Source organism: Ursus americanus, chromosome X, assembly GCF_024610735.1.
Source record: "Ursus americanus isolate L20-20 chromosome X, mUrsAme1.1.p, whole genome shotgun sequence".
Lineage (NCBI taxonomy): Eukaryota > Metazoa > Chordata > Mammalia > Carnivora > Ursidae > Ursus > Ursus americanus.
In genome coordinates this window covers 110,036,411-110,051,198 of record NC_142164.1, presented here as the reverse complement: position 1 = coordinate 110,051,198, position 14,788 = coordinate 110,036,411, and the positions used below count along the sequence as shown (strand labels likewise).

The window sequence follows — 14,788 nt, the reverse complement described above, 5'->3', positions numbered from 1 at the left end:
TGCCTCTTTCATTGCAAAAGGATTGTCTTGGTCTGCTCTGATTTTGCCTAAATACTGCCTGTCGTCTGATTCCCACTACAGATCTGTCCTTTCTTGGAACGGAGCCAGCCATATAGCATAAGAAAAATAAAAAAGGGTCAATAAGTAACGAATGCTGGTGGTGATTAAGCTTTAGATGGAGAAGTATCACAGAAGGATAAATACAGCACTAATTAACCTTTACTGAAGTTTCTGCAGCCCACGATAAAAGTGTAATGGGTTCAAGACTGGGTTCATGCGTCCCACATGCCTTAACAACAAAGTCTAGGGAAGTTAGGTTCTCTTATCAAAGATGAAATTCCAGTGCGTGAGGTAGGTCAGCTTCCCTCCTATCCCTTGTCTTTGGACATTTCATTTGGGGACACTGAAAGAGCTCCCCCCCCCCCAGCAGGCTGTTTCCAGTCTCTTAGGCAACACACAGTGATTTTTCTCAGACTTTCTAGTATATGCCTCAAGTATTCTTTACAAGGATTTCCCCAACCCATTCCTTTCCTCCTGCCCATTCGTTTTTTCTGCTCATTTTTTTTCAAGCCCGCTTCTGATTTCTATGCTTGATGAGTCATATTCAAGTTGTGCACAAAGTATGACCCAACTGATGCTTATAAAGTATGAACTCATTCTGTGTCACACGCTAGCTCCAGTAGCCTCCCTCACTGCAGAGCGAATCGACACTCTTCCTCGTGTGGCGCTCGGGTTCCACCTCATTTGGGAACCCAGTCTGGCTATGCTCTCCTCACGTGTTCTAACCTGTGGTTTCCACCTTGGCCAGAGAGGTCCATTGCTAATGGCTCCTCTGCTCCCCTCCCCACAACCCCTCTACACATATATTGCCTCTTCACTACTTTTCCTAAAACGCCTTCTCCCCACCATTCCACATAGGCCCATGTTTTCAGGGCACCCTCTAGTTCTCCTTACTGGCCCAAATTAACACCATGCTGTTATGCTCACCCAACCAAATAAATCACCTATACGCTGTGAATTCATTTTGAATTAGTCCTTGTGGTAGGCTGAATAACCCCCACAAAGAGGTTCATGCCCTAGTCCTTGGAACCTGTGAAGAGGTTACCTTACATGGCAAAAGAGACTTTGCGGACCTGAGTAAATTAAGGCTGTTGAGATGAGAAGGCTGTCTTGGGTTAGCTGGGTGGGCCCAATGTAACCACAGGGTCTTTAATTTTTTTTTTAAGATTTATTTATTTGACAGAGAAAGAGAGTGCATGAGCGAGCATGGGAAGGGATAGAGGGAGAGGAAGAGAGAGAATCTCAAATAGACTCCACACTGAGCACAGAGCCCAATGCGGGGCTCAATCTCACAACCCTGAGATCATGACCTGAGCTGAAATCAAGAGTCTGACGCTTAACTGACTGAGTCACCCAGGTGCCCCTTTAACCACAGGGTCTTTATAAGACGGAGGCAGGAGAGTCCGAATGAAAGAAGGAGACGGGTGACAAAGTGGTGGTCAGAGAGAAAAGAAAGAGAGAGCGACTGGAAGATGCTAGAAGCTGGAAAAGGCAAAGAAACAGATTCTCCCCTAGAGCTTCCAGAAGGAATGGCAGCCCTGCCTACCCACTTTATACTTCTGAGTTCCAGGACTGTAAGAAAAAAAAAATTGTGTTGTTTTAAGCCACTAAGTTTGCGATCATTTGTCACAGAAGCCAGAGGAAAGTAATATAGCCCTTCACTGTACACAACCTTAACCCCCTCCATCGTTGCCTTTACGTGCCTCCTCTCATGGGCTCAAGGGCGGGCTCATCAAGCACAAGGACTGGATCTTTTTCTCTCTCTCCACCAGAGTTCAACACAATGTCAGGTTCCAGTCAAGTGCTCTATAATTAAATCTCCCCGGATTTTTATCAGAAACGGATAGAGCAGACTAAGGGACTGGTGGGCGGCCAATGAGCAACGGAGGGGTCTTTGAGATGCTGCGGACTGTCCCGAGCTCCAGGCGGATCGTTTCAGCATCGGGGAGGGGAGGAGCAGTGCCCGGCTCTGAGGCATGGGCACCGCTGAGCGTCTCACCCGACACAGAACTGTTATTTCCCTGCCCACCTCATCACCAGCAGCGGGATGACGGCATCCACACTGGTGAAGGCACTAAGCACTCCCATAAATACCTATATTTTCCAGTCTTTTCAACTCATTTTCCCAGTAAAAGAAAGCCTGCATTACTTCCATCAGAAAAAGAACATTCTTATACCTTCAACTGTGAACGTAACACTTAAGTCCTACCTCTGGGCCTCACACTAACGTTGAGCAGCTCTCCTCACAGAAGCCCTCCTCCTGAGAGGGGGAGGCAGCATGGCGGCTGAGGGTGCAGCCTGGGCCTGGACCAGAATCCCAGCTCTAGCACTGCCCAGCGCCGTGACCTTGAGCTGCTCCTTGAACGTCTCTGTAGACTGGAGATAACAGCAGTACCCACTCCACAGAGGGTGCTGTGGCCAAGGGCAGCCCTCAGCCACGGGAAGAGCCAGCCCTCCATGAGAAGAAGGTGAAGTCAGTGGTAGGGCACAGAGTAGGCAGGCAAGGGGAAGATGTCGCACAGCATTTAGGGACAGCTGTGCCTTAGTGGTCAGGCTCTTTTCTAAACCTCAGGATCAAAGACAACACAAACTCAGGATAGCACTGCCTGCCCATTTTGTTTTGCAGGGCCTGACGCTGACCCCCTTCCAAATGTGCTTTCCGAGGCACTACCCGCTGTGGACTTCGAATCAAATAACACAGCTACAGACACCTGTGGTACCAGAGCTTTGCAAATAAGTTACTCTTGGCTTCCCTAAGAAAAACTTAAGTCTGTCCAAAGATCAAGCAATTGAATGGTGAGTGATAAATAACCTTTGCCTCTCCATTTTTCCATTACCAATCTTGTGCCTGTCATTTTCCCCCTTCTCTAGTTTCAAAATGCACTCTTTTGAACACACCCTGTGTTTATCGCCCGTCTCCATATATTTTTAGTTAATGTTTCATGAGAATATCTATTGGTGGATTTCATGTTTCCCACTGCAGGTTTATCCTCACACTGGAGCCCATAGGTAAAGAGAAACAAAAGAGATGAGACATGCCTGGCAGAGGTGAGCAAGTGAAAATTTAAAACCCACGGGTCATTTTTCAAGTTCTGTTAGTGTTTACTACAAGCGTAAGTTCTGAGAACAAATAGCACTGGACCTCTTTTATTTTTTTTTAAAGATTTTATTTTTAAGTAATCTCTACACCCAACAGGGGGCTCGAACTTACAACCCTGAGATGAAAAGTTGCTTGCTCTACAGACTGAGCCAGCCAGGTGTCCCAGCACTGGACCTCTTTTAATCAGAGGTTCTCCCTTGAAACTGTAGATGTGAAGCCTTAAAGACTTAACCAAATTGTCCCAAATGTTTCTCCTAGACTTAATATCACGCACATGCACACACACACACACACCCCATATATGCAATATATGCCATGTGTTATATGTAACATATATCTGTCCTATAATACACAGTTATTAAAATTATAGTTATACATTATACAGTTATTGAAACCATTTCTTCAATATAGACTCCAAAAATATAACAAGTGCCATGTTGAGTTTAGCTCACAGGTGGTAATTTGAGAGAACAGATGACTTAAGATACTATTTCCACATTTGGAGAGATTTGAATTCGGCCTGTGATAATGGCATTGTGGTCGTATAGAAGAATGTCCTTGCCCTTAGGAGAGAAGATGCTGAGGTATTTCGGGGGAAAATCAGTCGGCAACTGATTCTTAAATGAATGTAGGCAAAAGGTAGGTTGGTATTCACCGACTACTGCAACTTTTCTGTAGACTGGAAATTTTTTAAAAGGGTGTTGGAAGGAAAAGATATTTTTTGCTATGATTGTTCAACAAAAGCCGACTTCCTCCCAAGTAAAACAGAGCATAAGTATAAAAACACCAGAAATTCTCTAAAATCTTGATGAAAATGCATTGCCAAAATCAGAATCTTTTTGCATAAAATCTTACAACTAAACCCAGAATCCTTATCTTTACTCCAAGAAGTGAGCTCATATATATTCAATATTGGTGAATACCAAAGTCAAAGAATATGTAATAAAAGCAAGAATAACATATACAAGGACAGTGAAGGCACATGGAATGATAAATGCTCAGGACTGGCGGGAAGTTTTTAAGAAACTATTAAGATTTCACATTTGTTCTCCGAGGTAAATAAGGCCCTAGAAGTTTAGAACTGAAAAGTGTCAGAGAAAAATACAGTCCAATAGTATAACGCTCAATTTATACACGACATAATGAAGGGTCAGAGAAAATTATACAAGCGTGGAAGCGTGCAAGTATTTAAAAGCTGATAAGAGCTCTTAAAGTCAATCTGGAAACCTTTATTGTGAGTTACAATCAGTATTAGATTAATGTCCTCTGGAAATGTCCTTGTTCTTTCATGGAACTCTTTCAATAGAAATAAATTTAGTCTCCAGCTTTAAATCCTGGCAGGTCCACAAGTTTGAAGTATTTCCAACTGAATAAAAGTAAGTCAAGTGTTTTCACAAGTTTTTAGAATGATCAACAAAATATATTTGGGGGGAAACAAAGTCGTACACCTGAAACGAATATAAAATTGTGTGTCAACTCTACTTCAATAAAAAAAATTCATATATACATATATGTGGTAAGGAAAGGGGTAACGAGAAATAAAAAGGCAGATATGGGAACAACGAATAATGAAAAAGTTGAAAAATTACCATGCTACTTGGTAATCTTGCTTTGCTAAATAAAAGCACAAATTATTGCGTATCTTCTCCCCACTTCTTAAGCATGCTTTTCAGTGATACTTCTGTGCATTCATTCATTCATCCAGTTATTTGAATATTTAAGCACCTAATCTATACGAAACATCAGAGCGACTTCAAGGACCATATTGCAATTTCTTTTTTTTTTTTTTTTTTTAAAGATTTTATTTATTTATGTGACAGAGAGACAGCCAGCGAGAGAGGGAACACAGCAGGGGGAGTGGGAGAGGAAGAAGCAGGCTCCCAGCGGAGGAGCCTGATGTGGGACTCGATCCCGGATCGCCAGGATCACGCCCTGAGCCGAAGGCAGACGCTTTAACGACTGCGCTACCCAGGCACCCCCCATATTGCAATTTCTTAAACTATAGAGTATGAACCATCCATTATAGCATTTCTTTTTTCTGGATGTGAAGGAAGTTATTATTTCAAGCCTAAATACGGAACTAAACTGAAAAATATCCAACCCGCCACAGTTCAGCTTTCTGAAATGTGAAGAGTGAGCAAATATCATAATGCCACATTGGAGGGAAAATACAATGTAAGGGGAAAAAAAAAAAAATCCAAGTTTACTCTTGGGACTCTGAACCATTAAGCAACTGTGGAGGTGGCCATTTATTGGCTCTTGCCCTTAATTATGAGGTTCGTGCAGTCTTAAGCTTGGGTTTCAAAAACCATTAATAATTACCCTTAAATGGCAAACAAAAGGAAAATTTCATAATCAGGGTGGTGTGTCTGTGAAGACTATAAAAGTCAGGATCCTGCTCAACTCTTTACACTCCTACCTGGTTCTTCTAGCTGCCTTGCTGCTGGGCAACCAGGTAAGTGTGATTTTCATACTACCTGGTGCTCCTTCTGCTTCCTTCCAGAATGGTGTGAAAGATAATGGTCAGGAGAAAAAGTGGGTTTGTGCCATCTAAAGATATTACCAGTAATTTTGAAGCTAAAAGCTTTCTTCGAGACCACAGCCTACGGAGCACAGACCAGGTGCATACAAAGTGGAGAATGTCGCAATTTCTAATAAAAGGGTTTGGCTCCAGGGACTGTCTCCTCACAGATGGACTCTAAAAACAGACATTTAACATACTAAGATGATTAGTATTAGGCACTGCAGTGGCGGCAATCATCAGTATAAAACTCCGCTTTTTGGTGAGTTCATTTCTTTCCCAATTTACAGGCCACCGCAATGAGCGTAAAAAAGTCTCCCGAAGAACTCAAGAACATTTTTGAAAAATACGCCGCCAAAGAAGGTGATCCAGACCAGCTGTCGAAGGAGGAGCTGAAGCTATTGATTCAGACGGAATTCCCCAGTTTACTGAAAGTGAGTGCGCCACCGCGGAGCCCTGAACGGGGCCTCAGGGGGTGAGGAGGGAGGGGAGGGGAGCGGAGAAGAGAGAACGCAGGAGAGGTGGAGGGATGCAGTACTGAACTCGGGGCTCCGAGTTCTGGGGCAGAGCACACAGCGGCCAAGGCGCGGGCATCCCTTGACTAAGGGCCCTTGAACGTGTGTTTTCTTCCCTGGTGGCAGGCCACATCTCAGATGGCAAGCACTTAGAAAGCAGGGGCCAAGCCTTCTATGCCCCACAGCCTGGGCACAGAACTCTCCACGACCAGCCAGAGGAAAAGGAAGCAGTGAGCGCACTTTCAATGAAGCTAGGCCTGGAAGACCCAAGTCTTCTTGGGTGGTCACCAAGCCAACACGCTAAGGCCTTCAGCCTGGACTCAGCACCCCCGGGCCAGGCTTTTAGGAAAACAAAGAGGTGTGCAAAATAATATTAGTTGGCTTTGGACGGGCTTCACCATTATAGGTAGGATCTGTCAAGAAGACCAACACTTACTAGGCAATCCATAGAGAAAACCCACTTTGCGCTGACAAATTGCCATCTGGCGAAGCCCATTAATATTTCAAAAGCATTTAAATTTGTGTTAATTTGTGTTAAGCACCTAAATCTGTGTTAATGAGGCAGCCATGCATTTCTAAACAACTTCCAGGAAGGGATTAAATCTCTTGAGCCACACAGTTTCTCCTCAAAACCATCCCAGAGTTGTCCAAATCGAAGTGCATCTTGAGGCAATAATAGGAGAGAGAGGCGGGCTGATCTTCCTTTGCTCCAATACACTTTTCTCTCCTTCACAACTAAAAGCCATCTGCAAAATGGAAGCGACCATGCGACTGTTTCATCCGCCTTGGTCACTATTTAGCTGTAACTTCAGAAGAAACATTTGCTAACAAGATTTTAACCAGAAATGTCGCTTTTACCAGGATGAAGTGGGAGGAGGTTTCTGGTCGTAGTTGTTGACATTTCTGGTGTTAGTACTAAAAAGTGGCCGAATTCAATGACCTTATAATCCAATCTCTCCTCATTTGCTCACAGTTAAAATATAAAATAATTTTTAAAAACAGGTTAAAGGAACTAGCAGAAAAGGAGACTTAAAAAAAAAAAACTTTCCTGATTTTTATTTTATTCACTTACTTTTAAGTAAGCCCTATGCCCAATGTGGGACTTGAACTCACGACCCTGAGATCGAGAGTTGCGTGCAGTACCAAATGAGCCAGCCAGGTGCCCCAGAAAAAGAAACTTTTTAATTAAAAATTAAGACAAAGTTTTCTGAGAAAGATTACATTCTGAAAAACATTCTGAAATTTTTCCAAAAGGAAGAAAAATAATAATAGGAAGGAATAATAATAATTAAGAAGAAAAAAGAAAAAGAAAAAGAAAAAATCTGACAGGAAAGCCTAGGCAGTCTACTCAAACAAGTTGTTTTAAAAGGTAAGACTGGGGGCGCCTGGGTGGCACAGTGGTTAAGCGTCTGCCTTCGGCTCAGGGCGTGATCCCGGCGTTCTGGGATCGAGCCCCACATCAGGCTCCTCCGTTATGAGCCTGCTTCTTCCTCTCCCACTCACCCTGCTTGTGTTCCCTCTCTCGCTGGCTGTCTCTATCTCTGTCAAATAAATAAATAAAATCTCTAAAAAAATAAAAATAAAAGGTAAGACTGGGGAATTTTTCTATATTTTCCTATGGTTTATGTATTTCCTACAAAAAGCAGATATAACTTATAATTTGAATAAAGGTAGGAAGACTAATGGTAAGTTTTAAAAAATCTACTTACCAAATCAGGAAACTGATTATATTTTCATAAGAATTACTAAGGTTTTCTGAGCTATACTCTTCCCATCATTGCCTTGTATGGTTTAGAATCTTGTAAATGCTTCAGGAACAGAGTTTGGTATTTAAACAAGAAATGCTGAGTAACTAACTTAGTTGGGTCTCCCGATCACAGCAAAGTATCAAATGTCTTTATAGGAATCATAAGGGTTAAAACATATCTTGATGTGGAGATCAGTTGTACGACAACGTCAACATACTTCACAGTACTGAAGTGTACGCTTAAAAATAGTGAAGATGTTGGGGCGCCTGGGTGGCACAGCGGTTGGGGCGCCTGGGTGGCATAGTGGTTAAGCGTCTGCCTTCGGCTCAGGGCGTGATCCCGGCGTTCTGGGATCGAGCCCCACATCAAGCTCCTCCACTATGGGCCTGCTTCTTCCTCTCCCACTCCCCCTGCTTGTGTTCCCTCTCTCGCTGGCTGTCTCTCTGTTGAATAAATAAATAAAATCTTTAAAAAAAAATAGTGAAGATGGTAAATGTTACCACAATTTTTAAAAAATGTTGAAGCTGACTTATAAACTAAACCGTTATTTCAGTGAGTTTCCTAGGTACTATTTCACCCCAGCTCAACTCCTACCTGAAAGGCAGAGCTGTAATGGCTTTAAGATTTGAGTTTTAGGCCAGAGACAAAACTTAACCCTGCTTAAGACACTACAGCAGTAGCACTAGTCAAAAGGGAGTCAAGCTTAACATGATCTCTTGCAACATCTCATGCAGTGATTCTCCAAGTGTGATCGATCGGTCCTGGACCAGCAGCATCAACACCACCTGGGGTCCTGTTGGAAGTATAGATTCCCGGGCCTAGCGAATCAGAAACTCTGGGAGTGGGATCTGTCAGTCTGTATTTCCTAAGGTCAGCAAGCCCATCCGGTGACTCCGCTGTGCACCAAAGTGTGAGAACCACCGACCCAGTCATGTGCAGAGTGTAGAGGTGGGCCGCAACCTGGGGGCTTAGGAAAAACTGGGGTTGATCCTAGTTAAGGCCTTGAGCTCTAGAGTCAATGTTTACACCTCCAGCCCCTGTTTACCAGCTGTGGGCCCTGGAGCCAGTTAGCAGCTGTCCCGGAGCACAGTTCCCTCCTCTGTAAAGGGGATCCCCTCCTCCAGGGTAGTTGGGAGCAGTGCACAGGCTAGAGAAAGCCCATGGCACCATGCTGCCTCAGGTTACATAGAATCAGCTCCCAGGAAAACCTTGGGGCACGAATCCTCAACTGTTTGTGGGCCATGGGCTCCTCGGCAGTCCAGTGAAGCCTTCAGATTCCTTCTCAAAAGAATGTTTTTAGAGGCATAAAGAAAAATACTTAAGATGACACAGAAAACCAATTACTGTTGACCCTTATACAACATGGGTTTGAACTGCATGGGTCCTCTTATACGTGGATTTTTTTTACAGTACTATAAATGTATTTTTTCTTCCTTATGAATTCCATAATAACACTCTTCTCTAGCTTACTTGATTGTAAGATACAGTATTTAATACATATAACATACAAAATCTGTGTTCATCAGCTTTCTATGTCATCAGGAAGGCTTCTGGTCAACAGTAGGCTCTTAGTCATTACGTTTGGGGGGAGGCAAAAGTTACCATCATATTTTCGACTGAGTGAGGGGTTGGTGCCTGTAACCCCTGCATTGTTCAAGGGTCAACTGTATATTAAAACACATGTTATCGATATTAAAATGATAAATGTGTGCGGCACCTGGGTGGCTCAGTTGGTTGAGCATCTGACTCTTGATTTCAGCTCAGGTCATGATCTCAGGGTCCTGGGATCCAGCCCCATGTAGGACTCTGTGCTCAGCAGGGGGTCTGCTTCAGATTCTCTCTCTCTCTCTCTGCCTCTGCCCCTCCCCCTGCTTGCACATACACACACTCTCTCTCTTTCTCTTTCGAAATAAATGAAATTTTTTTTTTACAAAAAGATCAATGTGTGATATAGGAAAAACCAGGTATCCAGTTCGGTGACATGGAGCAGCATGTAACCGAAACCTCAGCTGCCTTGTTAGAACACAGACCCAGCATCTAATTTCAGAAAATGGATAGCGGTAACCGATTCATTTTTCTCTCCTCTCCCCTTTCCCATCCTTCTCATCTAAAACCAGGGCCCCAGCACCCTAGATGACCTCTTTCAAGAACTGGACAAGAATGGAGATGGAGAAGTTAGTTTTGAAGAATTCCAGGTGTTAGTGAAGAAGATATCCCAGTGAAGGAAAAAAACCAAAACAATATATCATCATTCCAACCACCAAAAGAAGAGTACCTGGGATGTGGCCCCATTCTATAGGCAATCGCTAATGTCTCTGTTTAATTCTTTGCAATTAAAATGATCTGGCAGTGAGGTCCTATTATTGTTAATAAAGAAATTCTTAGACATGTCTCTCCTTGTCAAGTACTGATCCCCATGTTTTAATAGACTTGAAAGTAACCTTAGTTTAATGCATTTAATTTTATACCTTTTTTTAAATTTTATTTTTTAAGAAAGGCTGAGAACAGTTTCATGATCTTCACCAAGACTGCAAAGGTAGTGTCAGAGGCTTAGAAAGAATTCTGACGTGCCAAACCAACGTCCTTACTCCAGTCTTCCATCAAAATAGCCCTGTTTCTGCTCTCCCTCCCCAGCCACTCAGTGCTCACATCATTTCCAATTTCAACTCTAGTAAACAGCTAGTGGGGAGCAGACTCCAAAAAATAGACACTTGTCTTTAAAGTCACCTCCAGCACTCACTGTGTTTTTTGAATCAATGACCCTCTTGGGGAGTAAAAACATTCCGGGAACAAGAGTCAGTTCTGCTCCATCACTAAGGAGGTGGCCTTGGTTTTGGCATGGAATGTGTAAAATAAAAGGGACAGGAAGACATAGGGCCCCCCCAGCTCTGGCACCCCGTGCTACTGGGACTCTCAGGATCTGAGAAACAGCTAGCTTGCCTCAAGTTCCACTTGCTGAGTCCAGCTTGGGGGAAGGAGGGAGAGGGAGTGTTGGAGAGGAATTTAACCAAAAAAAAAAAAAAAAAGAAAGAAAGAAAGAAAAATTACTTCTAACCCTACCACCAAGAAACAAAGGAGATTTTTACACACAGCGAGGAAATCTTTAAATGCAATCTGTATCATTCCATTACCACCAAGAAACAAAGGAGATTTTTACACACGGTAAGGAAATCTTTAAATGCAATCTGTATCATTCTAATTTGATACAAGAGCATTTTTATTGCATCAAAAGCCTTAAACATTTCTAATGGCTCATTATACTCCACTGCAGGGATACCCCATAATAGTCTTAACTATTTCCCCATTGTGGGCCATTTCAATTGTTGCCATTTCTGATTCTTCTGAATAATGCTATAATGAATACCTGTTCATATCTCTGTCAACATACCACATTTCCTCAGGAGAATTACTGAGAAGCAAATGTCTGGGTCAGAGGGTATGAATATTTTTATAGTTTGTGAAACAGACCACCTAATTGTTTCTCCAAAAGATTGTATTGATTAAAAAATCTACAAACAGGCAGGAAAACGCCAGCTGCACTCTCCAGACAGCATTAGTTGGTCTCATTTTAACAACTTTATTAGTCACAATAGTGCATATCTTTTATTCATTCCTAGTCTTAATAGGAATCCCCCATTATTTCCCCATTGAGTTTACTGTCTGATATTGGTTTGTAAAAGATAATCTTTCTCTTGTTTAAGAAGTCCCCTTCTGGGGCACCTGGGTGCCTCAGTCGGTTAAGTGTCTGCCTCTGGCTTGGGTCATGATCCCAGGGTCCTGGGTTGAGTCCCGCATGGGGCTCCCTCCTCCTTGGGGAGCCTGCTTCTCCCTCTGCCTCTACCTCTCTGTCTCTCATGAATAAATAAATAAAATCTTTTTAAAAAAAAAAGAAAAAGAAAAAGAGAACTCCCCTTCTCCAGCCACCTGGGTGGCTCAGTTGGTTAAGCATCAAGCTTTTGTTTTCAGCTCAGGTCATGATCTCAGGGTCATGACATCGAGCCCCACATCAAGCTCTGTGCTCATCTTGGAGTCTGCTTGTCCCTCTCCCTCTGCTCCTCCTCCCACTCATGCTCTCTCTCTCCTTCTCAAATACATAAGTAAAATCTTAAAAAAAAAAAAAAAGAACTCCCCTTCTCTTCCTAGTTTGTTATGAGATTGTGAGCGTGAGGGTTTAGGTTTTGTAGAGTGCCTACAGAGCATCTATGGTGATATGGCGGTTCTTTCTTTTGTCTGATCGATATAATGTGTCAATCAATTCAATCCCCAGGACAAACACACTGTCCAGTCATGATCGATTATTCTTTAATGCTGTTAAATTAGCCACTCTGATATTAATTGTATTTAAGATTTTCACATCTTTGGGGCGCCTGGGTAGCTCAGCCAGTTAAGCATCTGCCTTTGGCTCAGGTCATGATCCCAGGGTCCTGGGATCAAGCCCCACATCAGGCTCCCTGCTCAGTGGGGAGTCTGTTTCTCCCTCTCCCTCTGCTGCTTCCCCTGCTTGTACTCTCTCTCTCCCTCTCTGTCAAATAAATAAATTCTTTTTTAAAAATATAAGATTTTGGGGCGCCTGGGTGGCACAGCGGTTAAGCGTCTGCCTTCAGCTCAGGGCGTGATCCCGGCGTTATGGGATCGAGCCCCACATTAGGCTCCTCCGCTAGGAGCCTGCTTCTTCCTCTCCCACTCCCCCTGCTTGTGTTCCCTCTCTCACTGGCTGTCTCTATCTCTGTCGAATGAATAAATAAAATCTTTAAAAAAATAAAAATAAAAAAATAAAAAATAAAAATATAAGATTTTTACATCTTTATTAATAACCAACATTAGTCTATAGTTTTGGGTCTTATTTTTTGTTTATGGGTGTCTGCTAAGCTCTAATATCTAGGTCATGCTAGCTTCCCATTTTAGCCTATGTTCTGGCTCTTAATCGGCCCCTCAGAGTACAAATACATGTTACCTCTTTCCACTCCACCATGTATAAAGCAACTACTATGGGCAAGGCATTACCCAAGATGCCATAAGAGATAGAAATTTCTAGACCTCTGAGATCCTAAGTTGGCAAGTCTGGGATCAGGTCAGGAAAAGGCTTAATTGCAAAAGTAGTATTTCCAACTGGGATTTGTAGGAAAAGCCTTGAGGGGAACCTTCAGGGAAGACGCAGCACTGGGCTATCTAAAAGAGAGAAAACAGGGACACCTGGGTGGTGCAGTCATTAAGCGTTTGCCTTTGGCTCAGGGAGTGATCCCAGCATTCCGGGATCGAGTCCCACATCGGGCTCCTCCACTAGGAGCCTGCTTCTTCCTCTCCCACTCCCCTGCTGTGTTCCCTCTCTCGCTGGCTGTCTCTCTGTCATATAAATAAATAAAATCTTTTAAAAATAAATAAATAAAAGAGAGAAAACACGGGACGCCTGGCTGGCTCAGACAGAAGAACATGCGATTCTTGATCTCTGGGTCGTGAGTTTAAGCCCCACGCTGGGTGTAGAGATCACTTAAATAACTAAATTTTTTTAAAAAACTGAGAGAGAGAGAAAACACCCCAAGTACATACATGTGTAAGTACCAGGCAGTTCAGAAACACACATACTTCGTTTTGGGTGGAACGCCAGCTACAGGGAATAAAGAGGGCATGCTGGCTTCAGATCATGAAAGTGCTTGGTTGCCATGATAAACCAAGGTCAGAAAGTGAGTAGAAAGGTGTAGGAGTCATAAAGTGATGCGAATGTGCTTCGGGAAGATGAGGTGGCACCAATAAGAGGCTGCAAGCAGTGGGGAGTGGTCACAGAGTGGAGGCTGGGGCTAGGCAGGAGGCCTCCAGGACAAGTGGGGCAAACTGGGAAGGCCTCAAAGGAATGACGGCAATGCACAGGAAACACATGGGAGAGATGCCTTCTCCACCTGGCTATGATTTACTGACTTGGACAAATTATCATCTGAGGACCTTCAAGAAGGGTGAAAACGTATGGAGTGTTGTATGTAGTATGGGTGTATGTACATGTCTTCTTCCTTGGCTTTTTTGGCCTAGTTTCCAACACTGATCTCATCTGCCATACCCAACAGGATTCACCTGAATTTCGTCTTGAATCAACAGTACTTTGTCAACCACAAAACTTCAATCGTCACTAGACTGTAGGCTCCATCAAGGCAAGGATTTTTATCTGGTCTTTCACTGATGTACCCCCAACTCTAGCTCGGAGCCTGGCATATGGGACAGGTTCAAGAGCTATTTGCTGAATAAATGATTCTTGACTATCCAGTCACTAAATCTTGTTGATTCATTCCATAAAGCTGCTCCACCAGCCAGATCTTTCTACTCTAACTCCTGCTCCGATCCAGCTCCTTAGATCGCAGACTGAGGCTGCCTTAAGACTCAACCAAGTGCTGTGCCCAGAGTCTTCTCTCCCCTCTCATCTCTCTCAATCCCAGGCCAGCTGAATCTTCCTAAAGCACTCATCCTATTGGAAAGTCTTCAGCAATGAGTAAGGTATTTGCATAGTACGTCACAGTTGACAGGTAGTATCTTATTGGTTCCCTAGGGCTTTCAGGATAAATTTTGACACCGATACTCAAGGACCCCCAGAAATCCACACCAATCTCCCTTATTTCCCTTCACTTCCCTATGGGAGCCGCATGCTTCAGCCAAGCCACTCGGTATTTTATGAGCAAACCCTGGACATTCCAGTCTAGCCGATGCCTCCCCTCCTCTCTATGAAGTCTCTGAGCCTTTGCCAACCTTCCCTTCTTACTCTAACCCACGGTATTTTTTTTCCAGATTCTGGATTCTACCTGCTCTGGGCGATACTGTGGCCACCAGATACAGTGGCCATGGACATTTAAATCAATTAAAA

General features: G+C 43.4%; 2 protein-coding genes across 5 annotated transcripts in view; one reads left to right on the top strand and one right to left on the bottom strand.

Moving 5' to 3' along the window:
- The window catches only part of CTPS2 (CTP synthase 2), a 98,924-nt gene that overhangs the window by 40,618 nt on the left and 43,518 nt on the right, over positions 1-14,788 (bottom strand). The window lies entirely within an intron of this gene.
- S100G (S100 calcium binding protein G) lies at positions 5,524-10,228 on the top strand. Its single transcript, XM_045778009.2, has 3 exons — positions 5,524-5,615; positions 5,972-6,115; positions 10,062-10,228. Exons 2-3 carry the CDS (start codon positions 5,981-5,983, stop codon positions 10,164-10,166), a joined length of 240 nt encoding a protein of 79 aa, XP_045633965.1. The 5' UTR covers positions 5,524-5,615; positions 5,972-5,980; the 3' UTR covers positions 10,167-10,228.

What these genes read in the sequence shown, in the direction of transcription:
- S100G (XM_045778009.2), top strand. Translation starts at nt 5,981, where the DNA reads ATGAGCGTAAAAAAGTCTCCCGAAGAACTCAAGAACATTTTTGAAAAA. An exon ending in AATTCCCCAGTTTACTGAAA is followed by an intron (nt 6,116 to 10,061) that starts GTGAGTGCGCCA and finishes ATCTAAAACCAG; the next exon opens with GGCCCCAGCACCCTAGATGA.